Raw genomic sequence first — 25,282 nt, 5'->3', positions numbered from 1 at the left:
CAGCATTCTCTGTTTTCCCCACAGAATTTCTGGCCACCACTAGGCGCCGCTGGACTCTGCAGAACCCAGCTCGCAGTGAGCGGAGCGCTTAGCCTGGCTGGGCTGGAGGCTGCTCGCTCTTTGATCCTCCTTCTCCCGGGGACAGGAGCGGGCCTGGGAGACCCGGCCAGCTCTGGCGGAGGGTGAGGAAGGGCGCGGGCGCGGGCGCACCACGCTGTGTGCCCTGGCGGGACAGTAAAGAAGTTGGGGGGTGGGGCTGGTGTTTGGGCCGGGGGCTGCCCTACAGCTGGGCTCTGTGGGGGGGGGTGTGCCTGGGCCGGGGGCTGCCCCGTGGCTGGGGGCGCTGGTGTCTGGGGGCTGCCCTGCAGCTGGGCTCTGGGGGGTGTGGGGCTGGTGTCTGGGCCGGCACTGCCCCGGGGCTGGGCTTTGTGGAGAGGGCGGGCGCTGGTGGCTGGGGGGGCTGGGCCGGGGGCTGCCCTGCAACTGGGGGTGGGGCTGAGGATTGGGCTCTGGTGGGAGGGGTGTGTGGGTGTCTGGACTAGAGGGTGCCCCGTGGCTGGGCTCTGGGGGGCAGGGGGTGTAGGGTCAGGAAGGAATTTCCCCCCCAGATCTGATTGGCAGAGACCTTAGATGTTTTTTGCCTTCTGCAGTGTGTGGGTGTAGGTCACTTGACAGGATTACCTAGGTCAGCAGTTCTCAAACTGTGGGTCAGGACCCCATTTTAATGGGGTCGCCAGGACTGGCTTAGACTTACTGGGACCTGGGCCGAAGCCAGAGCCCGAGGACTTCAACCCTGGGTGGTGAGGCTCAGGCTGGGCTTCAGCTTTGTTCCCCCGCCTGAGTGGTGGGGCTTTGGCTTTGGCTCCCCCATGCAGGGCAGCAGGGCTCAGGGTGGGCTTAGGCTTCAGTCCCCCCTCCTGGGGTTGTGTAGTAATTTTTATTGTCAGAAGAGGGTCACGGTGCAATGAAGTTTGAGAACCCCTGACCTAGGTATACCTCACTTAACGATTTCCCTGTTGTTGGCTATTGCAGGGGCCTTGGGCAGGGATGCACCTCAATCCCCCCCATTCTCTTGTGCCTGTGGCACATAACAGTCTAGTCTCCTGTGAGCTGTAATACTTTAGTCTAATTTCAGTTGTTGGGTTTAGTGTGTGTGGGTGTTGGTGGCGTGTGATATACAGGTCAGACTAGATGATCTGCTGGTCCTTTCTGGCCTTACTCTCTATGACTCTACAGAGTAAAATATTTCCCCCTACTTTTTACTGCTTGGAGAGAGATCCACAGAATCTACAGAGGTTACTGAGCTTTTCGCCCCACTTGTGTGGGAGATGTGGGCTATCTGTTCATGGATCTACAGAGCACAATCTGGCACAGTCTGTCAGTGCCAAACTAATTTCTAAAATAAGCTTAAATCATTTAATCTATTTTTAGGTCTGTCTGGCTAAGCCAGTACTATTGCTATCCTAATGATAGTAATTTGGCTCAAAGAAAAATGTGTTGGAAGCAAAATTGTTACATAATTGCCTCCAAGGCTGCTGGCCAACTACAGTTCCACAAGCCTTCCAAAGAGTGAAACCTGGGAAGATGCTCTCCGTTCTAAGATGTACATTACCCTTGGAAGCAGTCACATAAAATTCTGGCTTTGGTGTTGGACCTGTCCTTTTCCTACCGCCCCCCCCCCCCCCCTTTCCGAGTTGCAAACCTGACTGGACCACCGGACACTTGAGAACTCAGTGAGTTTGCATACCTATCACCATCACCAACGGCCACAAAAACCCTCTAGTTTGAGGACCCATTCTACGCAGCATAGTCCCCTTTCCACTGTTTGAAGTGCCTCTATGGCTAGGGACTGCTCTATTTATGGGTTATAAGGCTTAATTATGCAATTTTATAATTAAACTCTATATGTTAGAAGCTCATAGCTTTTAGCTCCTTCTTTGTTTTCTTTTTAAATATCAAAAACGCCCAGAGTCACAGATGGGCAGCTTTTTGAATATATTGTGATAAATCACCATAAATAAATATATTTGTATTTAATATTTATGTGGTGGTAGTGGCTAGAGGCCCCACTCAAGATTGCCATATGAGTCTCTCGATGTCACTGTTTCAGCTAAATTTGAAAACAAGTTAGCTGTCGTGAAGCTGGTGGGGGAAAACGTTTTCAGCATTAGGACAGAGCACCATGTAGCGTGGGCTGGGGTAACTGTAGGGAAACAGCTTTGTTACATCAACCCTAGCAGTCAATCTGTTCTCATCAGCTGCCGAGGGGAGCCCCATGGTAGACAGCCACTGTCAGCAATAGCATTGCCAACCCCAAACATTCAAAAATCATGAGTAAGAGTCACCAAAAATCACAAGATTGGCTTTAAAACCATGGGATTATGTAAAAATAATAGATTTGGTATTTCTTTTATTTGCCTTCTGCTTTTTGAGGCATTAGGTGCACTGGGGTCATATTTTGAAGCTTTCTCCACCACCACAAGGGCTAGAATAATAGGTGCCGACTCCGTGGGTGCTCCAGGGCTGGAGCACCCATGGGAAAAAAAAAATTGTGGGTGCTCACTACCCACCAACGACCCTGCTGATCAGCTCCTCCCCCTCCCAGTGCCTCCTGCCTGCTATGATCAGCTGTTCAGTAGCGGGCAAGAGGTGCTGTGGGGGGAGGGGGCACCCTTGAGGGAGGGGGCAAAATAGGGTGGGAAGAGGCAGAGCTGGGGAGGGAAGAGGTTGGGCCTTGGGGGAATGGATGGAGAGGGGGCAGAGCAGGGGTCGAGCACCCCATGGGAAATAACAAAGTCGACACCTGTGGCTAGAATGTACTTTAAGAATGAAGGCTGAACTCATCACATATTCACTTGACTCCAGAAGGAAAACAATAATTACCATGAGATGCAGGACAAAATCTTGAGTGTCGATAACACTGCAATAGGGGATTTTCTAATTGCAGGGAGACCCTAGGAGTCTATGTGTAGCTGTGCTGGTTGCCAGCCTCTCACCGTGGAGGGACTGCCTGCTCAGCGGTGACAGCCAGGGCACTGTGACTTGCCCACCCCCTCGAGTGCTTCCTTTAATCTGCCCTCAGTTCTCCTCCATCCTGGGAGCCCGCCAGTCCCCCCAACCAGGGTCCCCCACTCCCACTAACATCCCGGAGCTTGTCCTGACCCCCACCTGGACCGGTGCAGCTGAGACTTACATGCGCGTCGCACCCCACCTGGGTGGGGGGGCTGCCCCCCATATCAGGCCACCCATGGCCTGGGCAGAGCCACAACACCATAACCTCCTGAGTGTAGGGTGGGAGGATCCCACCACCACAGGCCCAGCCCTCGCGCAGCCCACGCCAGCCGCTCTACAGCATGGCACCCATCAGTCCTCCCCACAAGCTCCACCCACCACACCTCTGCCGCACTGTCATTGAACAACTGTCCCTCCCTCTCTTCCTGCCCTGAGGTGTTGTGGGAGCGCTGGGCAATACCATTGGTAGGGGGAGAGGGGCGGAGATGCACTGCTCTGTTTTAGTCCTCGCGCGATTTCCACCCTGCTGGCTGTCATGAACAATCCAGGGGCTGTGGGAGGTCGTTGCTGTCTGAGTTCCCCTCTCCTTTGCCCGGTCACCGCTTCCTCTGGTGAGGTTTGGTATTGTCCATGCAGCCGTGCTGAGTAGGAAGGGGGTACGGGTGAGTCGGAGCTTGAAGCCCCCCCCCCCCCACTCTGTTTCTGGTGTGATCACACCCCAGCTGCTGCCGAGCGAGAGACGTGGAAGCCACCATGCAGGTAACGACCCGGGGCCTTCAGCGCCCGCATCCTGGAGGGAAGGCGAGAGGCCGGGGAGGCCTCCCCATGTGCCACGTCCTGAGGAGAAGTGGGGTGGGTCTGTCGCAGCTTGTGGTGGCCACTGCCCTTTGGGCAGGGCTGGGCTGTGGCAGCCGCTTGCTCCTCTCAGCCCAGCCAGTGAGCGGTGAAATCCTGCCCTCCGCTGGGGCTGCTCTGGCTCCTCCCACCAGAACATTAACTCTGGAACCTACTGACTATGGCGTGAGCTCATGATCCAGCCCCATGTGTGGGCGGGGCATTCGCGATGTGAAGATCTGCTGCTATCTTAGTGTCATGAGTGGGCGGAGTTCAGGGAGCTGCCCTCCCAGGCCCAGTGGAGGGTTCTAATGCTGTTGCTGCCTGTTGCATACAAACGCGTGTGCAATGTTCCCATGTGCGTGGCGCTGGCCAATAAAGGGTCATTAGAGCCTTCTAGTGAAGGAGGGTTCACTCTGCTCAGTGGTTCCTGATACCACCCTAGGTACAAACCACTGTAGCTCCATCTACCTTAGGAAATGGTGTGGGGATGTGTACCAGGGGTGTGGTTGTAACAACTTGGCTGTGCCTTGTCTCATTGTAATTTATGGTGATATTAGAGGGACCTGCCAATGCAGAGTCCTTTGCAGGATTGGGACCTGAATGGTAGCAAATACACACGTTCATTTTACCAGTGTCGACAGGACCTCTATATGTAATGCAAATTGAAACTCCCATACCTACAGACTTGTTCAGCGTTGTCTACCATGCGTACTACAAAGTAGTGTATTGGAGAGGGGTTATGGTTTATTGGCTAAGTATAGATACTAGAAGTCAGCATTGCCAGGTTCTGTTTCTAGTTCTTGGACAAATCACTTACCTCTTCTGTGAGACAGGGTGACTCAGGTAATATCTTTTTTATTGGACAAACTTCTGTGGGAGAGCGAGCACCACCCAGAGCTCTTCTTCAGGTCTGGGAAAGGTACGTGGATCGTCATAGCTAAATGCAAGGTGGAAGATGCTAGATGCATCTTGTCTTTCTAATATCCTGGGACTGACGCAGCTACAACAATGCGTATTCATTCTTCTGTGTGTGTTTCTTCATATTTGTTATCCATGTTGCAGTGGTATGGATGATTTCAAGGATGCCATCACCTTGATTTTAAAACTTTAATTAAAAGTAGCTTTTAATAGTACACCTGCCTCATTTTCTTGTGTGTATAAAACAAACATGCACATAAACACAAAACCAAACCTTTTCTTCCCCTGTTGCTATGTGAAAGACCCACACAAACAAAAGGGAAGACTGAGTGACTATACAGTGACTCACTGTACACAAGTGATGGTAAATACACAAACTGAAAAGGAAATGTTTCTGTTCTTCTAGTTACAATAAATCTGAGTTTCTCTGATAGCAAAACTAGGTAAGATTTTCAGTGAGAAGTGTGTGTCTTTTTTAGTTGATATCCCTTTAAGTAATAATTGGAAAATGCGTTGAGATCTGTATGATTACTGTTACAAATGTTTGTAGTAGAAATAATAAACTGCAGTGTTCATGCATATGCCAATTTTCTCTGTGGAAAAACTATTTACTTTTTTATCCTAAATTGTTTTAAGAAATGACTTACTGAGGGTTGACTCAGTATGCTGTCAGCACAGAGTATGCTGTTGGCACTTCACAAATAATGAAAGCTCTATATGTAGCAGCATCCTAGCAGTACTTATCGAAAGCAAATGTTTGGACAGCAGGGTAGAGCATTCTGTATTCTGAAATACCCTGAAATGTATTGCGACTCTCATTGTTTGCAATTTTTAAAATAAAAGCCTTTGTTTAAAGTTTGTATATAGCTTGTTTATCAGCTGAGGCGTGCTGTGGTAACAGTTGCTTTTCCCTTCTTGCAGGTACCTCGTCGGTAGCTTGCAAATCTGCAGGCAATGATGTAGGCTGAATTTTTATTTAAAAAAAAAATTGCTGAACACTTCTTAACTAGACAGAACTTTTTAGTATCATTCAATGCCTAACATTGCAGAAGGTGAAAGGGAGAATGGTTCTGGACACAAAGAAAACAGACCTGAAAAAAAATCTCCAGAAGCTACTCTTCATAATGATGTAAAGCCATATTGCACTTCAGATGCATCCGCTGTGTCACTGGGTCCTACTGGAGATGGGCATTATCCATGGGGATGTCCTGTGACTCACACCCGAGAAAAAATTTATACCATCTGCTCAGACTATGCTTTTTTAAACCAGGTAACGTCCGTTTGTAAAAGTCCAAGTGCTACAGTTAGTGCCTGCCTATCAGATAGTGCTGCCTTAAATGTTGGAAATAATACACCTAACTTCATTGGCATTCAAAGTGGAGCTTCTGAGATAATCTACAATGAAGACACTAACTTGGAAAATTTATCTAGTAGTCTTGGAAAGCTTCCACTGGCATGGGAAATTGACAAATCAGAGTTCAATGGAGTGACCCCAAATCTGAAAAACAGAGCAGGTAAGACATTACAGCACTGCAGCATTCAGAAAAATGCTGCATGAGTGACGTGGAGGGCCAATGCAAGACCCTCCCCCACTTACATTGTGCATTGGAACTACGTAGATGTGTGTTGTAGAAATGGTCTTTGTGCTGGCCCCACAGATGCTGGTCTTGGGGGCTTGGATAGGAGTGGGTCAGGCCAGGGGAGTAGTGGCTGCAGTGTTCCCAACCTTGTGGCTCTTCCTTACTCTACTTTTGCTTTCCTGTAGAACCCAGTACTTTGTTTGACATGGCATACATTTCCAAGCTGTGTAGAAATAATACAAAGCGTTGTAAATCTTATGTGCTCATATAAGCCAACCTCTTTTCCAGCTAAGGGTGGGGGAAATGAATACTTTATTATTGTGTTCTCTTGGTATTACATTTTGTCACTGTTTGAAAAATAAAACTATTTAGAGCTGACAGAAAGGACTGACGTCTATTTTTAAAAGGGAAGAAATTGCTGGCCTTGTGACTTTCAGCTTTGATCCAGCTACCTTGAAAAACTGCCCAAAGGCTCCTGTGAGAATACCAACAAAAGCAAATGTTATCTTTATAAAAGTAAATTTATTATGCATGGAGAAAGTCAAAATTTCCCAAACACTGTTCAAGCATTTTGAATTGTGTATGTATATGATAAACTGTGTTTTCCACTGTTTTGTGTTCCTCTTGTTTCTGCTTAGCCAAAGATTTTAATGGTTTATTGACCATTCATATGTACACAACTGATTTTTATATCTGGCCTATAATCACTGAATATGCCTAGAGCCATTGCTTTAGATTTTTCTTATGAGTTGGCTGACCAGTCAAGGTCTAATTTAGCTTAATGATTGCAAAACAGTCTTTGTAACTCTTAAATACTTTTTTAAGATATAAAATGCTATTGGCTTTGTCTTCGTGTATTCATATGGTGCTCTTTTGAAAGATAAGATATATGGATAAAGTGTATTTTACAGGTATGGTTTCAATTCTGCTAAAATGTATAACAGTATATTTCACTGTGGTTCAAAAATATGTAGTCGCAAAACAAGATTGAAAATATTCCCTCTCAACTGTTTTTATTCTTCTTCCTATACAGTGACTTGCAATAAGGGAAAGTTCCTGGGGATATATTTCCCCTCTGCATGTCCCTAGGCACTTCAGTCAGAAAGTGTGGTTGTTAGTGTTGGAGACAGAAGACGCTGCTTATGCAGATTAGCAGATATATCCATCTAATCACATTATATATATAATGTGAGGCTATTGTCAGTGGTCTGCTCTCCCTCTAGTGCACCCAGATGGCTCTGGAGAGGTCATGGAAGGCCACCAATTACTGGAATGGCTGGGTGAGAGAGGCTCACAATGTTTGTGGAGGTCATTCAGTATGACCTCCTTTTTAATCCATTCAGTAGGTGATTATAGAGAATAGAAATATTCTTCAGTAAAATGAGCTATTGTGTAAAAGGTATATACCAGTTTACTGGTTCTTCCCAAAGCTGTTGGCAGTCCCAGTTCACAAGCTAACTTTTCCTTCCAATGGAAATAATCACAGTACACCTCTATCCATGCAGCATATTGTCTTTTTGTTAGAAGTACATTGAATGCCTTCTGGTAAGGGCATTATAGTGGAAATATTTAGCTTGTATATTAAGCAGTCATTAACTGCTTCTAAAATTTATCTTGCAGGAAACATGAAGAAACAAGTAACAAAGAAAAAATCTTTGGACAAAAAAAGCAAACAATACAGGGAGTGTTCTCAACATTCCACTGTTGAAGAAATAAAGCAGCGGAAAGTGCTCGACCTCAGGAGATGGTAGTATTTAAAAGTCATAATTAAGATTACCGTAGTATGCAGAGCTTGTTTGTAAATGTTGTTGCTGGCTGTCTTATTTTAAATTTTAATGTGTAATAGTTTTTCTTTAATAGTTGGATAGAAGAGTATATGGGATCTGTTCAACATAGAGTTAGTGAACTAGACCTGATACTTACTACAAGGGGATCTGGATCTTGTGGTGAACATAACATAAAAAATAAACAGCCATACTGGATCAGACCAAAGGTCCATCTAGCCCTGTATCCTGTCTTCTGACAGTGGCCAATGCCAGGTGCCCCAGAGGGAATGAACAGAACAGGTAATCGTCAAGTGATCCATTCCCTGTCACTCATTCCCAGCTTCTGGAAAACAGAGGCTAGGGACATCATGCCTGCCAATCCTTATTGTTGTTAAGATACTGTGTGCCATCATTTACATTTCCTACATATTTGGAAATTTCTACTTTCAATAAAGAACAAAAAAGTTGTGGGTGAATTTGGTACTAATACAAAGTGAGAGCCCATTAGCATGAGCAGGCAATGTGTAAATTTACTCACATACAAGTGTAGCTTATTCTGACTTTCTGCCCTTCTTTTGTGGTCGGGGCTACTTGAGCAAAATCTCTCAGTCATACAGAACTGTGAATGTACTACAGAATGTTGACTAAGAACTGGGTTGAAGCCACTAAACTAATTTTAACCCGTCAGAAGGTTTCTATGGCATGGAAATAAAGGTTAGGATAGGGAATCTGTGACCTAAAGTCACCTCCATTGGTAAAGTTCCAAAGAGTTGCAATTTAGTAAGGAATTGCAGTATTAGAAAGCTATTGACTTGAAAGGCTGGCTGGCTAAGGTATTGTTATTGGGATACATGTAATCTTTTCCACAAGATCATTAATGTAGACTTGACCTATTTCAGTTCTGCCCCAAAATTATTTCTGTGGTTAGTAGGCCTTTGTGAATTAAGTTGGTAGTCTCAGCACAGATCTTGATGGAGTGGGATCCACATCGCCACCTAATTTTAGAAATGTTCAGAAAATGAATGTGTGTGAGATTTGTGCTTGTGAAATATGCCAGATTTCCATTTTATTTACTTTTCCTGTGTGAAGTCCCATGAAAGAGAAATTGGCATATTTACTCCAGATTTTTTAAATTCATATATGCAGGTTGAGACTTACCAGTGACTTATTTTAAAGGCAAGGTGAGACAAAATACTTTTTTTTTTTTTTTTTAAACACTATTTGACTTTTGGGTAAATTGTCACAAATGAAAGTGCAGCAAGCTGCATATATCTAAATAAAGAAAATTTTCTCTTTCTTCTCAGGTACTGTATTAGCCGACCACAATATAAGACTTCCTGTGGAATTTCCTCTCTAGTATCTTGCTGGAATTATTTATATAGCACACTGGGAGCTGGAAAGTACGTCATTTCTATTCCATTTCAATTTCAAGGAACCTAAAATGGCTATCTAAATACTCTATTAATTATGATTATCAATTTCATTTTCAGCCTACCACCTATTACTCAAGAAGAAGCCTTGCATATTTTGGGCTTTCAACCCCCATTTGAGGAAATTAGGTTTGGTCCCTTTACAGGAAATACAACTTTAATGAGGTACAATTTGTTTTCTTGAAGCAACTGAAATGCTAATGTGTAGAATAATTTTCTAATACTAAAAATAATTAGATTGTCACTCTTAAAACAGCAATAATATACTCTGACTAACTCACTGTGTTTTATTCGAGCTTTCTGAAAACATCATGAACAATTAAACAAACCTTAAGGGTTCTGACAATAGAGCCCAGAGTCTGTTTTTAATAGCTTTTTTCCTGAGCTGTTTTTGCTGTCCTACTATTTTTGTATGCTTCTACACTGATGGCTCTAGTGACTAGAGACTGAAGTTATGTTTCTATTGCATTACCACTGCCTGTGCTATGAGCCTGCACTGGAAGGGTGACATAGGGTACCCAAATGCTAACATGGGGGGAAAGCTCCCCCCCCCCCCTTTTTTTTAAATCCATAGTTCACCTTTCTTTTTAGAAGTACATCTGTCTCCATGTCAGTTCTCCATATCCATTCAGTCCTTTGCCTCTTACAAGATATTACCAAATATGTCGGATGCCATGATAGTTTTATGTGCAGACCTATTTAGGGATTGGAGTGAGACCTCTAATTAGCTGTACCTGAGAATAAGAACTGTGTGGGACTTGAACTAGTAAGATAAAGGTGAAAAAGCTGTATATCCATTACCAGACTTCTGTCCCTTCCAGCTCCTTGTGATGAATTATTTACTAGTTGTACTACTATAGCACCTAGCAACCCTAATTGAGACCAGGCCACCGTTGTGCAAAGTACTGCATAAACGCATTAGAAGACTGTCCTTGCCCCAGTGAGTTCATATTCTAAATCACTAAAGGAGGAGAAGATGGCAAAAACAAGTATAAATATTAAGAATTATTTTGCTTCAGTGTTTGTTAAAATACCAAAATCTTTAAAATGAGTCTTATTGTTTTCAGGTGGTTTAGACAGATTAATGATCATTTCCATGTAAAAGGCTGTTCATATGTTCTATATAAACCTCATGGGAAGAACAAGACAGCTGGAGAAACTGGTAAGTAGCTAATCTTAAACACTAATTTAGTATATAAATTGGAAAGCTGTAGTTGTAAAATGTTTTAGGATCAAGAGAACAATTTGTGTAACTAAAGTCCCAACGTATGCAGTTACAGCCAGAACAACAAATGGCTCTAGGGTGACCAGACAGCAAATGTGAAAAACCGGGACAGGGGGTGGGAGATAATAGAAGCTTATATAAGAAAAAGACCCCAAAATCGGGACTGTCCCTATAAAATCGGGACATCTGGTCACCCTAAATGGCTCTGAGCTGCATAGCTTTTCTAACCTTCCTTTTTCCCCCTTCTCTCTCTGTACTCAAATTTTCCTTCTTTTAACTAAAATAATATACCTTGTGTGTAATTATTGTGAAATAGCTGCACTCCTAAGGTGCTAGAGGCCTTTGGCTTCCCAACCTGTATCTGGCTGCTCTCTAAAGATGTGCATTTATCGTAACAGCATATCCCACCAACTGGTATGTTTTAACACTTGGGAATTCTTTATATAAAATAGATTCAGAAAACTTACAATGTAAAAATACTAACTGACCAGTGCACTTTTTAAAAATGCCACACATCTTATACAATGTTTCTTAGTCTTGTCATGCATCACATGAGACAATTTTCCTTGAACTAATCATAACTGGTTAATCAACAAATTTGACTGGAAATACCTAGTTCACACATGCTGCAAGTAAGTGATAACTTTACTACATGAGTCTATAATGGTGTTCTAACCCATAAATGCTAAGGCATATATCAAACTTCAGATGTTGAGTTGAAAGCAGGATGTCTGTTTGGGCAGAATGCCCACCAACATTAATTAGTTCTACAGTTGGTGCTATCCTACCAGTAATAATACAGTAGCTGAACAGCATTGTTCAGCTACTGTATCTTCCTTTCTGAATGTATAAGCCTCTAACTGAAGATTACTCTGGATATAAAAATATAGCTGAACCTTTAAAAAACGTTTTAGATAGTAAACTGTCAAAGTGAAGGGGTAGCTAAGATATAGGATACACCATGCTGCAAAGGAACCTGGGAGATTGCTAGCAATCCTCACTGCAGTTATGAGGGACAATTTGCTAAATTCTATACCCATGGAGAGGAAATAACATTTTGTGTCTCTGCTCTTTAAGCGGAGAAACAAGTTTTTCTTGTTTCAGTGCTCTCCTAGTCTCTCTCCTGTTTGGAAGCACTATAGTTGGGTTAAGGAATATGTTGAGGTCAAGATTCAGATGTGTTTCCCAAGAAGATCATTATTCAAAAAGTGGTTCCCGTTATGAAAATGTTGGCGAACCACTGATCTAAGAATTACAGATCTCTCTAATATATGCTTGCTGTGTACGACAAATGCTGTATTAACTGGCGTCAGTGGAATTAAGGACAGTGGGATTCCTCTGAATGGTTGTGAATATTCTTGCTTTAGTCAGCCTTACAATATTTTGATGTAGTTCAAAACAAAACAAAACCAATCCCTAAGTCTTTAATTAGGACTCTCCTGCAAGGTGGAAAAAAAAACCCAAATACTTTCTTTCAGATCTAAATGATGCAAGTATTTCAATTATGTGCCGTTTCTAGAGAAATAGTTCTTGTAACTGTTTCAGGGTAATATGTTTTTAGAGAACGGGATCTGAAAGAAACAAATAGAAAATCAAATATATTTGTTTATTGCAAAGGTTTCCCATAATGCATTATGTTGCTGCTTGTGCAGTGTTACAATAAATATAACACCAGAAAATGTAAGAAAAATAACTGAGCTCTTCTGCTTGATACTGAATGCAAGATTAAAAGCACTTTGGAGAATGATCAGACCTTTCTTTGTAGCTGCAGGGGCCTTGGTAAAGTTAACACAAGGACTGAAAGATGAGTCGATGGCCTATATTTATCATTGCCAAAATCATTATTTTTGTCCAATTGGATTTGAAGCTACCCCTGTAAAAGCTAGTAAAGCATACAGGTAAGAATCTTGTAGTTATGCTTGCTCCTATGTGAATCTTCCACCAAAATGGTGACTGCAAATGATCAATGCATTTACACATGAATTGAGTGCTATGCGAACAGAATGCTAGCCCCCTGAGTGGAAATGAAATGTCTCATTATTTTACAGAGTTTCCAGGTCTGCTGTTGATAATCTCTGCAGCAAATCTTGGCCACTTGTTTTTGCCTTGTAGCTGTGACGTGTTTTAATAATTCAATCTCTAAGTTGTGAAAGGAAGATAGGGTGCTGAACTTGAACTGAGGAGACTACGGTTAGGTTCCCAGCTTAACCACAGACTTCCTGTGTGGTGTTTTATTTTATTTTAAGATAAATCATTTAATCTACCCTGTGCCTCAGTTCTCCAGCTATAAAATGGGAGTAGTACTTTAATAGAATTCATTGAAGCCACCGATTGTTTCACATAGGGCGCTGAACAGCCATTGGATAGTAACACTAGGGGTATGTTCTAAGAGCAGGAAAAAGTAAGATATTTAGAGGCACTCTCAGAGAACAAGGATGGTGAGGAAAAAAGTTTCTTCTAATTTAAACATGCTTTCTGGAGCCTTCAGTCTTCATCATTGCATACATATCACACTCTTGGCCTTATATTGTGGTCACCATTCTTCCAGTGAGAGATTTGAACAGAATTCCCTGATGAGTCAGTCAACATCTGTTTTTATTAGTGGGGAGGAGGCAGTGTGTGTCACAACACAAGATGTTCCTTATCTCCAGGAAATGAACAGTCACTTTCAACCTCAGTTTCCTGTGTGAAACAGGAGTTTGGACCAGAAATCAAAGTCCTGTTTCTCCTAAGTCACTTGGGTAATCTATTTTGCTAATTTATAATAGGTAATACATTATTTAATAGTTCAGCAGCCAGTTGTAATTTGTCTCAACTATACTAACAATTGTAAAATATTTCAATACAAAATTCTAAAAACCAATAGCAAGTTAATATGCTGCTGTCTTTCATTGCAATATGCATGCTGAGTCTTACTAGAATTGTATTTTTGTTCAACAGAGGTCACCTCTTGCAACAAGAAGTGGAATATTGGATCTTAATTGGAGAACCAAGTAGAAAACACCCTACCATTCACTGTAAAAAGTAAGCTAATATACTTCTCTCCTATTTTTTTTTAAACTTCTAGAATATAGGTACTTATATAGGTAAAACATGCAGTTTCTTCTAAGAACTGTCCTCTCCAATCAGGCATGGGCAGTACACTAACCATTTGTAGCTTCCATGATTCATGGAGTACTCAATATTTTCAGAAAAGTCAGGGTTTTAGTGAGAGTTTTGATTTTTCATATTATACTAGACCTGGGTTACTAATTCTGTGATCAAATCTACATGTCAACAATGTTTTTTGTGAGTACAATGTACAGAAGACAAGGTTTCCAGTCCCAGATGTTTACAGCCTAAATAGACAAACACAAATCAGAAATATTGGAGACTCCAAAAAGGTGTAACTCACAGCTCTCTTTTAAGAGATTTTATTTTTGTTCAGAAAATACAAATGCTTTAGATGTCTGAGTTGGAACTGATTCACTGAACAGCTTCTTCAATCTCACTTGGTGCTGGATCTCTAAAACTTGGTACCAGTTTCTGGAGGAAGGGAACAGCATTTCTCCAAAACATCAGAATTTCTGAAAAATCCATTCCCCTCCCCCCCAAAAACAAACAAACCAAACCAAACCAAAACATGGGGACTGTGAGTAAAAAGGTTTCTCTGACTTTTTCTCCTGCCTGTTTGTGGGATGGTATGTTGACCCATGGGAACAGAGCTGGTTGGAAAAATCTGACAGTAATCAAATAAAAATTTGTGCATCTCCCCCCGGGTTCTGTCCAGCTATTCTGAAATCTGTACTTGTTAGACTTTTTCATAGCCAATCAGATCTGTCCCTTTATGTAAGACTCAGTTTTTGGCGAGTGTGCCAAGGCTCTGTCAGTGAATTGGGGCAACTGGTCACTGTGGCCTAATGAGACTTAAACTCTACCAAAAAGCCATCCTGTGATAGTCATAATGCAGCTGATATACTACAGAGTGCAGTACCCTGGCTCTCACCAGAGGACTTTTGGCCCTATGGGGTGGTATTCACAGGGAATTTACATCAGCATAGCTACGTGTCTCGGGGTGCGAAGAATTCCTTCCGTCAACCTGGCTACCACCTTCCAGAAAGGTGGATTATCTACGTGGACAAGAGGGGTTCTCCCATTGGTGTAGGTAGTGTCTACACTGAAGTGTTACAGTGGCACAGTTGCAGCTGTGCCGCTGTAGCGTTTTAAGTGTAGACATGCCCTAAAGGCTTCAAGCAGCAGAGGGAGGTGGCCCAGAGGACAAATACAGGCTTCTGTGGTGCTATTTCAGCTCATACACATGCTCCCTGCTGCCTAAACTCTGGTTGTTTCACTCCCAGCAGCAAATAGTGGGGGTGTTTCTGAGCTGGGGGTCTAACAAGGAGGAGAAGAGTGCTGAGCCAGGGGATGAGTTTTCTAAACCAGGAGGGTCAGGTTGAGGAGGGACAGGGGTGTCTTAAACCTGGAATAGTTGTGTGGGAGGTGTTTCAGATTTGTTAAGTAGGAAGAAAGGAGTCCCCCTCAGCCTGGTTATAGAGAGGTGTCGGGGCTGGGAGGTGTTTGAGTTAACATAAGAACATAAGAGAGGCCGTACCAGGTCAGACCAAAGGTCCATCTAGCCCAGTATCCTGTCTACCGACAGTGGCCAATGCCAGGTGCCCCAGAGGGAGTGAACCTAACAGGTAATGATCAAGTGATCTCTCTCCTGCCATCCATCTCCACCCTCTGACAGACAGAGGCTAGGGACACCATTCCTTACCCGTCCTGGCTAATAGCCATTAATGGACTTAACCACCATGAATTTATCCAGTTCTCTTTTAAACTCTGTTATAGTCCTAGCCTTCACAACCTCCTCAGGTAAGGAGTTCCACAAGTTGACTGTGCGCTGCGTGAAGAAGAACTTCCTTTTATTTGTTTTAAACCTGCTGCCTATTAATTTCATTGATGACCCCTAGTTCTTGTATTATGGGAATAAGTAAATAACTTTTCCTTATCCACTTTCTCCACATCACTCATGATTTTATATACCTCTATCATATCCCCCCTTAGTCTCCTCTTTTCCAAGCTGAAGAGTCCTAGCCTCTTTAATCTCTCCTCATATGGGACCCGTTCCAAACCCTTAATCATTTTAGTTGCCCTTTTCTGAACCTTTTCTAGTGCCAGTATATCTTTTTTTAGATGAGGAGACCACATCTGTACGCAGTATTCGAGATGAGGGCGTACCATCGATTTATATAAGGGCAATAATATATTCTCAGTCTTATTCTCTATCCCCTTTTTAATGATTCCTAACATCCTGTTTGCTTTTTTGACCACCTCTGCACACTGCGTGGACATTTTCAGAGAACTATCCACGATGACTCCAAGATCTTTTTCCTGACTTGTTGTAGCTAAATTAGCCCCCATCATATTGTATGTATAGTTGGGGTTATTTTTTCCAATGTGCATTACTTTACATTTATCCACATTGAATTTCATTTGCCATTTTGTTGCCCAATCACTTAGTTTTGTGAGATCTTTTTGAAGTTCTTCAGTCTGCTTTGGACTTAACTATCTTGAGCAGTTTAGTATCATCTGCAAACTTTGCCACCTCACTGTTTACCCCTTTCTCCAGATCATTTATGAATAAGTTGAATAGGATCGGTCCGAGGACTGACCCTTGGGGAACACCACTAGTTACCCCTCTCCATTCTGAGAATTTACCATTAATTCCTACCCTTTGTTCCCTGTCTTTTAACCAGTTCTCAATCCATGAAAGGACCTTCCCTTTTATCCCATGGCAGCTTAATTTACATAAGAGCCTTTGGTGAGGGACCTTGTCAAAGGCTTTCTGGAAATCTAAGTACACTATGTCCACTGGATCCCCCTTGTCCACATGTTTGTTGACCCCTTCAAAGAATTCTAATAGATTAGTAAGACACGATTTCCCTTTACAGAAACCATGTTGACTATTGCTCAACAGTTTATGTTTTTCTATGTGTTGGACAATTTTATTCTTAACTATTGTTTCGACTAATTTGCCCGGTACAGACGTTAGACTTACCGGTCTGTAATTGCCGGGATCACCTCTAGAGCCCTTTTTAAAGGGTTGATGGGGGTTTGGCTGGAAGGCGCTAAGGGGCTGTGGGAAGAAAATGTGACTTGGCAGAGTTGAGAGCAGGGAGGAATGAAGTCTTTGATTTGAGGTTGTGAGAGAACAGGGATATGGGGATCCTGGGGTAAAAGCCAGATTAGAGAGGGAGAGGTTGGGACTAAGAACAGAGAGACAGAGGGATAAATATTTTTCTTTCCACACTACTTTTTACTGTAAAATGTTATCCCAGTTTTTTACTTTGCTATCTGCAGCCCTGTCACTTATTTTGGGCACCGTCCTCCACTGCAGTGAATAGTGGTAATGTTCATGGTACTGTCTAGGTGTTATTAAAACTTAAATTGTATGTCACAACTTCAAGTCTTTAATATTAATATTGATTTTTTTTCATGTGCTCAATCAAATCTCAGTTTTTCTATCACAGGTAAATGTGTATCATTTAAAAATTATAGAAATGAATTATTTGTGTAGTTCCATAAATTTTAGTGGTGAATGGGTTTTGTGATCTCTTCTACATGTTAGTCCGTTTTATTTTGTAGGTGGGTAGATATTGTTACTGACCTGAACACTCAAAATCCAGAATACTTAGATATTCGACACCTGGAGAGGGGTCTGCAGTATAGAAAAACAAAGAAGGTAATATTGACTTATTAAGATGGGGGAAAGAACTTTTACATTAGACTTTTTTTCCCAACAAGCTTATTCATTCTTCACTGTACCTAAGAAGCTGTCATTTAACTTTTCTGGTGAAGTCTTCTACAATGTTAGAGGTCCAGAGTTCAAATCCTGTGGCTGCCATGCCCGAAGCAGTGAAAATTATTGGGGAAGTTCTATGGCTTGTGTTATGCAGGAGGTCAGCCTACATAATCACGGTGGTCCCCTCTGACCTTGGAATCTCTTAATCTATTAATTATAACTTCTGCTGAGAGGGAATACTGCGGAAATTCAGAAAACCAAACATAGATGCTAAAAGAGACACTGCAGAGCACAAGAGTTTAGGTCTGCCTTGCAGGATGTAGGATATGCCAGTCCAGGTTATTGGCCCTTCATCTTTGATATCCTATCTCATTTTATGGTGTAATTTTTTGGGGGCATACAATTACCCAGTCCCTGTGTGACGAGATCCCTGGGGTGCCGCCGGGTACTGTGGGACCGCTGTGCCCCCTTAACTCTCTCCAGCTGGGGCTGTCTCTCACAATGCTTTGCTAGTGACAAGCAGGAAGCCCCTCTAAGCGCTGTGATCACTCAGCACAACAGCATGTGGAGCCCCACACACTCGGCTAGATTGCATGAATGCTCCCAGAGACACTCATAAATCTCACAGAGAAAGGCACCAGAGCCAAATCCTCCCAGCACTGTACCTCAGGAATATACTGTCTTGCACTGCTCAAGATGAGCAATGCATATTTATTAATTGGTTCACCACTTCATCAATGGAAAGTAGATATACACCAGCCTTTGCAAAACCTGAGCAGATTTGCCACACACTTCATACAAACTCACTGGTAAAGATAAACAGTTAAACAAATTTATTGACTACAAAAGATAGATTTTAAGTGACTATAACTGATAGGCAAAAAGTCAGAGTTAGTTACCAAAATAAAATAAAATATAAGCACACAGTCTAAACTCTCAACCCTATTAGACAGGGCAACATCTAGATTAAGCAGTTTTCCTCACCCCACAGGATATTGCAGTTCATAATACACAGATTTCACCCTTGAAATCTTGGCCAGTCCCTTCAGTTGGAGTCTTCAGAGTGTCCTTGCTGCTTGCAGCTTAGGTGGGAGCAGGAGAAAGAACACAGTGGCCACATGCTGAGCCTGTTTTATAACCTCAGGCCCATGTGCTTGGGGAGCACACGTCCAGGCATGTCTGGGGGCATTGCTGAGTCTCCAGGCAAGGTTGAGCAATTCCCCTGGTGTGGCCTCATGCATGTGAGTCATTGAATTGTAGCTCCCTTGCTGCATAATGGTTGTTGATGGGTTGTTTGACACCCCGCCCACGTGTTGGTTACTTTCCTTGCTGTTGCCTCTGGGAAGCTAATATCTGGCTGATGCCCCAACTTACAGCATGTTTTAGTGACAACCATTTAACACAATTCTCATAACTTCATATGCATTAATGATATACATATATGGATAGAGAAATGACTTTCAGCAGATCATAACTTTTCCCCTAATATCTTACAAGGCATGCTTTATATGTAAGATCACGATTATATAAAAATGAGGAATATGGGGTTTCCAGGACGCTCCCCCAAGGTATAGAATGTCATACCCTGTTAGTGCAGCTGGATTTTATCTTAGCGAAATACTGAATTTTTTAATTGATTTTTAAATTTACCTGACATTAACTTGATTGTGTGACCTCCTTGTTCATTTAGTATAGCATGGTGTAATCAGGAGATAAAGTACAGTGCATGTGTCTCCATTTGTTCCATGGCTTTTATTTATGTAATTTTTCTTTCTTATGGAGGACTAGGCCTCTGAGAAGAATTGAATTTTAAGACTGGACTTGAAGGCAGAGAGGGTTGAAGCATGGTGGAATGGGTTGAGGAGATAGTTCTTCTTCGAGCGCTGTCCCTGTGAGTGCTCCACTTCAGGTGTCGGTGCGTCCCGGCACCATTGATCGGAGATTTTCGGTAGCAGTGCTTGGTCAGGACGCGCATTGGAGTCTTGTTTAGTATGCGCATGGTCCGACCCCCTCAGTTCCTTCTCAACCGTCCTCTGCTGAAGATGAGCGTGGGGCAGTGCGGCAGCTTCTTCCCCTGCAGCTAGTAAAGAAAGAAAAATAGTAGTTAGATACCTTAGATGAGTTTATTATAGTTCCTAGTTAGCTTAATTAGCAGTTAGTTGTTTTTAAAAAAAAGTTTTTTCTCCCATTCCCGGCTCCTTTTGGAGCATGCCTCGAAACATGCCGAGCTCACCTGGCTTTAAAAGATGCAGCTCTGCCGAGAAACAATGCCACGATCTGATGGACACTCTCTCTGAGTGAGATGTCGGGGTGAATCACACATACCCCAAAAGTGCGTTCACTATAACAACCTGAAGGCGAGAGCCTGACGCAACCGGGACCTCTGCCTCAAAATGATTCTCATGGAGAAGTCACTCCAGCCAGGTACAGAAAAGGACCAACCGAAACCTCCCCCTAAGTGCTCGCTGACAAGGTCGGAACCGACAAAGAGCACGGCTCCGTCCTCTCATGTAAAGAGGAAGTGAGCATCGACCTCTCAGCAGAGGGATCCGCATAAAAAGAAACAGTCCCCTGTGAGGTCATTAGCCTCGGTGCCGACGACCCCGAAAGTCAGCACTTACAACTCCCCCAGCACCTCCGTCACGGACCATGCCGTTGAGGCCAAAGCAAAGGGCAGGGAGTCAAGACATAGGCACAGCCATGTCTTCTCCATGGCACTGACCACGCCAGCACATGCAGCGGACACAGCACCGACCATGCCGCCACCTCCGGTGCCAACCACAAAATCTGCGCCACTGCCATGCTCGTCGTCGCCGCCGCCTCTGCCGGCACCGACTGATAGTGCTGTGATGGGCCCACTGGCACTTACAAAATTTAGCCACAAGATGGCTGCACACCTTTCAGCTGCAACTAAACCCTCAGCACCGCATCCACCAGCACTGCAGCAATTTCCATATCATTGGTGTCCCAATCAGCACTCCTTGGCGCCAATGGATTGTCCACAAGGAGTGTCATTATGCAGCCCACTTCGCCCATGGCACCATCTGTATCCAGTGACAGCGATGATGAGGACCGGGATGGAGGAGTCTTCTCCCCACAACACTCTTCCCTGACTCACCACAGACCTGCTGGGGGTACACTGAGATCTAAAAGCCACCATGGTCAACCACCATATCCATTGTACGGACAACCATGGATGTGTCCCTCCATGGCTTTTCCCATGCAGTGGCTGCCATAGAATCCTTGGGCAGCCTACAAAGCCCACTATGCCAGAACCTCATCCCCACCCAGAGGTGAACTTCAGTCTCCTCCATTATCTCCAGTGGCTACAACATCTGTAGCCCCAAAGGAGACTACAGAGGAGCCAGAGGAAGAAACGGGCCCTGAGGATGTCGCCATCGCACAACTCTTCTTCTTCCCCCAATAAGGCCATCATGCCACCTCCACCTACAATGGCAGATGACTTCAAACAATTTCAAGACCTCTTTAAAAGAATTGCACTAAGCCAGGACATCCCGTTGGAGGAGGTCCAGGAAAACCAACGTAAGCTGCTCAAAATCTCGCAACCTTCCTCTTCCTCAAAAATTGCACTGCCAATAGACGATGCAATTCTGGAACCCGCTGAAATGGTATGGCAGACACCAGCCCTCCCACATGCAAATTAGCTGATAGAAAATACTATGTGCCGGCCAAGGGAATGGACTTTCTCTTTTCCCACCCACTCCAAACAATCCACTCCAAACAACCCCAGTCCAGATCCACACTTCAGGACAAAGACCACAAGAGACTAGACCTCTTAGGATGAAAGGTCCACACCTCATCCACTTTACAATCCTGGGTCACTAACTACAGTTCCCTTCTGGCGAAATATGATTGACAATTACTGGAAGTTATGTGAGTTTATGACCGACCTTCCTGAAGGTAAAAGAGCACAATTCAAGACATTGCTCACTGAGGGACAACTAGTACCCAGGACTGCCCTACAAGCTTCCCTGGAGGTTGCCAATATGGCAGCACGTGCCACCGTTATTGTAATGCGCAGAGCATCTTGGCTCTTGTCATCTGGCATCCCAAAAGAGCTGCAAATTAAGGTGGAAGACCTCCCCTTTGACAAAGGTAAATTGTTCTCATCTAAGACCGATGAGGTACTCCACTCTATGAAAGACTCACATGCGACTGCACATCTACACACCTCCTACTAAGAGAAAGTGCTACCAGCCTTACCACCATGCCAGAGAGTCACAGTTCAACCATCCACAGTCCAGACCATATGAGTCCAACAGACAGAGAAATAGATCTCCGAGGCGCCAACCCTCACAACCTCAACAAGCGGCATTACAACCACCACCTAACAAGCAATGGTTTTGAAAGGTTGGTCGAGGGTCTGAATGACCTCCCCCTCACAGCTGTGCCATTTTGCCCATTTAGCCACCGATTGAGACACTTCTACCATGCATGGGAGTGCATCATGCAAGATGGTTGGGTCTTAGAAATCATAAGGTCGGGCTATGCCATCCCCTTTATTTCTTGTCCTCCTATCCTACCCACTTCCCTCTTCAGGAACCCTTCTCATGAGCACCTCTTAAGGCAGGAAATAGATCATCTACTTCATCTGGGTTCTGTGGAACCAGTACCTACACAATACAGAGGGAAGGGCTTCTGTTCCCACTATTTTTTGACCCAGAAGAAAAATGGAGGATGGCGACGCATATTAGACGTACAGAAACTCAACAAATTCATATGTTCCCACAAATTCAAGATGTTCACATTAGGTACAATAATCCCAGTGCTGGAACGGGGACTGTTTTTCAGCCCTCGACCTACAAGACGCGTATTTCCACATTACCATACACCCAGCTCACAGACGATTCCTCCGATTCACAGTTGGACATGACCATTTCCAGTATAGGTTACTCCCCTTTGGACTGTCCACCGGACCCAGGGTGATCAGGAATAGTCAGCATGGATTCACCAAGGGCAAGTAATGCCTGACTAACCTAATTGCCTTCTATGAGGAGATAACTGGGTCTGTGGATGAGGGGAAAGCAGTGGATGTGTTATTCCTTGACTTTAGCAAACCTTTTGATACGGTCTCCCACAGTATTCTTGCCGGCAAGTTAAAGAAGTATGGGCTGGATGAATGGACTATAAGGTGGATAGAAAGCTGGCTAGATCGTCGGGCTCAACGGGTAGTGCTCAATGGCTCCATGTCTAGTTGGCAGCAGGTTTCAAGTGGAGTGCCCCAAGGGTTGGTCCTTGGGCTGGTTTTGTTCAATATCTTCATTAACGATCTGGAGGATGGCGTGGACTGCACTCTCTGCAAGTTTGCAGATGACACTAAACTGGGAGGAGTGGTAGATACGCTGGAGGGTAGGGGATAGGATACAGAGGGACCTAGACAAATTAGAGGATTGGGCCAAAAGAAACCTGATGAGGTTCAACAAGGACAAGTGCAGAGTCCTGCACTTAGGATGGAAGAATCCCATTCACTGTTACAGACTAGGGATCGAATGGCTAGGAAGCAGTTCTGCAGAAAAGGACCTAGGGGTTACAGTGGACGAGAAGCTGGAGTCAACAGTGTGCCCTTGTTGCCAAGAAGGCTAACGGAATTTTAGGCTGTATAAGTAGGGGCATTGCCAGTAGATCGAGGGACGTGATCATTCCCCTCTATTTGACATTGGTGAGGCCTCCTCTGGAGTACTGTGTCCAGTTTTGGGCCCCACACTACAAGAAGGATGTGGAAAAATTGGAAAGATTCGAGCGGAGGACAACAAAAATGATTAGGGGGCTGGAGCACATGACTTATGAGGAGAGGCTGATGGAACTGGGATTGTTTAGTCTGCAGAAGAGAAGAATGAGGGGGGATTTGATAGCTGCTTTCAACTACCTGAAAGGGGGTTCCAAAGAGGATGGATCTAGACTGTTCTCAGTGGTACCAGATGACAGAACAGAATTCCTCCCTAAAATAGCTTCAACCTTCCATATCAACCTATTCACCTCCCTACGCTCTATCCTAAACCACACAGAAACACACAGGAGGCCATGTCGCATACCCTCGATGTTCGACAAGCTATAGCCTTTTATTTGGACAAAACAAAGTCTTTCTGCAAATCCCCAAGGCTCTTCGTCTCAATGACGGAATGATCTAAGGGCTCTGCTATATCCTAACATAGACTATTTAAGTGGATCTCGAGCTGCATTTGCTTATGTTATCAAACGTATAAGACACAACCCCCAATGGGTGTCAGATCCATTGCAGCATCTACACGATCCATGGCAGCATCCATTGCATTTCTAAATAATGTACCCATTTCAGAGATCTGCTACATGGGCCTCAGAACATAAGTTCACTAACCACTATGCAGTTATATAAGCCTCAAGAGCTGATGCCATACTAGGCCTAACGGTCCTCTCCTCCACTATGCAAGTAACTTCAAAGTCCCCCTTTGTGGATGCTACTCTACAGTCACCTGAAGTGGAGCACCCACAGGGACAGCACTCGAAGAAGAAGAGAGGGTTACTCATCTTGTGCAGTAACTGAGGTTCTCCGAGATGTGTGTCCCTGTGGGTGCTCCACTACCCAGTCTCCTCCCCTCTACTTTGGAGTTCGATACAAGGACTCTACGGTAGAGAAGGAACTGAGGGGGGTCAGGCTGTGCATGCACTAAAGGAGACTCCAACGGCGCCGCAAGACAGCTACTGCGCATGCACATTCTGTCCGAGCACTGCTACCGAAAATCTCCAATCAACGGCGTCGGGATGTACCCACACCTGAAGTGGAGCACCCACAGGGGCACACATCTCAAAGAACCTCAGTTACTGCACAAGGTGAGTAACCCTCTCTTCTAGGTGCAAGGAAGGGTGCATGGAAGAAAATCTGAAGATGAGTAGAAAGAGGACAGAAACACTCTGGTAGTTGTGCATTTTGGGTGGAGAGTGTAAAGGCTAACAAAGGTAGGCAGAAGCTGGATTATGCTGGCTTGTGAATGCTAGATAGGGAAACTTAAGTATTGTGTAGAAGATTAGGAAGGGAACTAGTAAAAGAGTTGAAGAAACTAAACTAAAGCAGTTTGTTACATAAGTATTATTTATGAAAATATTTTGAATATTTAAGTACTTTTCTTTGCACACATTTTAACAAAACGCTTTTTACCTTTTGTTAGGTAGGAGGAAACCTGCATTGTATCATTGCTTTTCAGAGACTTAACTGGCAAAGGTTTGGTCCTTGGAACTTCCCATTTGGAAACATTAGACGAGATATGCAACCACAAGCACAGGGAATTGCCAAATCTGAAAGCGAAGACAATATCACCAAGAAACAGCATGGACATCTGGGTAGATCTTTCAGTGCTGGTTTCCATCAAGAGTCCATGTGGAAGAAGATGTATAACCTTCATGAGAGGAGGAACAGTGGATATCAGAGTTATACTGATTATGATGGGAATGATAGAAATTAACTTTAGTACAGCACAGCTGCTGTACTAAAGTTTTGCTAAGACATAGTAGGAGTTTATTAAGCCTAGAGTACATATGAATAGAAATAGTATAAAATGCAATCTCATAGTTATTTAAATACATACGCCTGTATATGGTTGTGATGGGTGACATCAGACATGTAAACTAACAAATAAGCACAGATTATTGTACTTTGTAATCAGCGTAAATATAATAAGCAAACTGTTACTTCAAATAATTGAACTGCATTTGGGACCGTGAAAACAAAAGAACAA

The 25,282-nt window shown here is 43.8% G+C and overlaps 1 protein-coding gene across 1 annotated transcript; it reads left to right on the top strand.

Moving 5' to 3' along the window:
• Positions 1 to 93: 93 nt before the first annotated feature.
• On the top strand, positions 94 to 25,043 carry BIVM (basic, immunoglobulin-like variable motif containing). Its single transcript, XM_065409040.1, has 10 exons — positions 94 to 182; positions 5,689 to 6,281; positions 7,968 to 8,094; positions 9,418 to 9,513; positions 9,604 to 9,708; positions 10,611 to 10,705; positions 12,534 to 12,666; positions 13,709 to 13,792; positions 17,396 to 17,492; positions 24,716 to 25,043. Exons 2-10 carry the CDS (start codon positions 5,801 to 5,803, stop codon positions 25,007 to 25,009), a joined length of 1,512 nt encoding a protein of 503 aa, XP_065265112.1. The 5' UTR covers positions 94 to 182; positions 5,689 to 5,800; the 3' UTR covers positions 25,010 to 25,043.
• The last annotated feature ends 239 nt before the right edge of the window (positions 25,044 to 25,282 follow it).

The sequence above is a fragment of the Emys orbicularis genome, chromosome 1 (genome assembly GCF_028017835.1).
Source record: "Emys orbicularis isolate rEmyOrb1 chromosome 1, rEmyOrb1.hap1, whole genome shotgun sequence".
NCBI lineage: Eukaryota > Metazoa > Chordata > Testudines > Emydidae > Emys > Emys orbicularis.
This window is presented reverse-complemented; position numbering and strand designations above follow the sequence as displayed.

Excerpts from the sequence above, each read along its gene's own strand:
- BIVM (XM_065409040.1), top strand. The coding sequence starts at position 5,801 with ATGCCTAACATTGCAGAAGGTGAAAGGGAGAATGGTTCTGGACACAAA. Across the intron at positions 8,095-9,417 it reads GTGCTCGACCTCAGGAGATG|GTACTGTATTAGCCGACCAC; the intron begins GTAGTATTTAAA and ends CTTTCTTCTCAG. Across the intron at positions 9,709-10,610 it reads GGAAATACAACTTTAATGAG|GTGGTTTAGACAGATTAATG; the intron begins GTACAATTTGTT and ends TATTGTTTTCAG.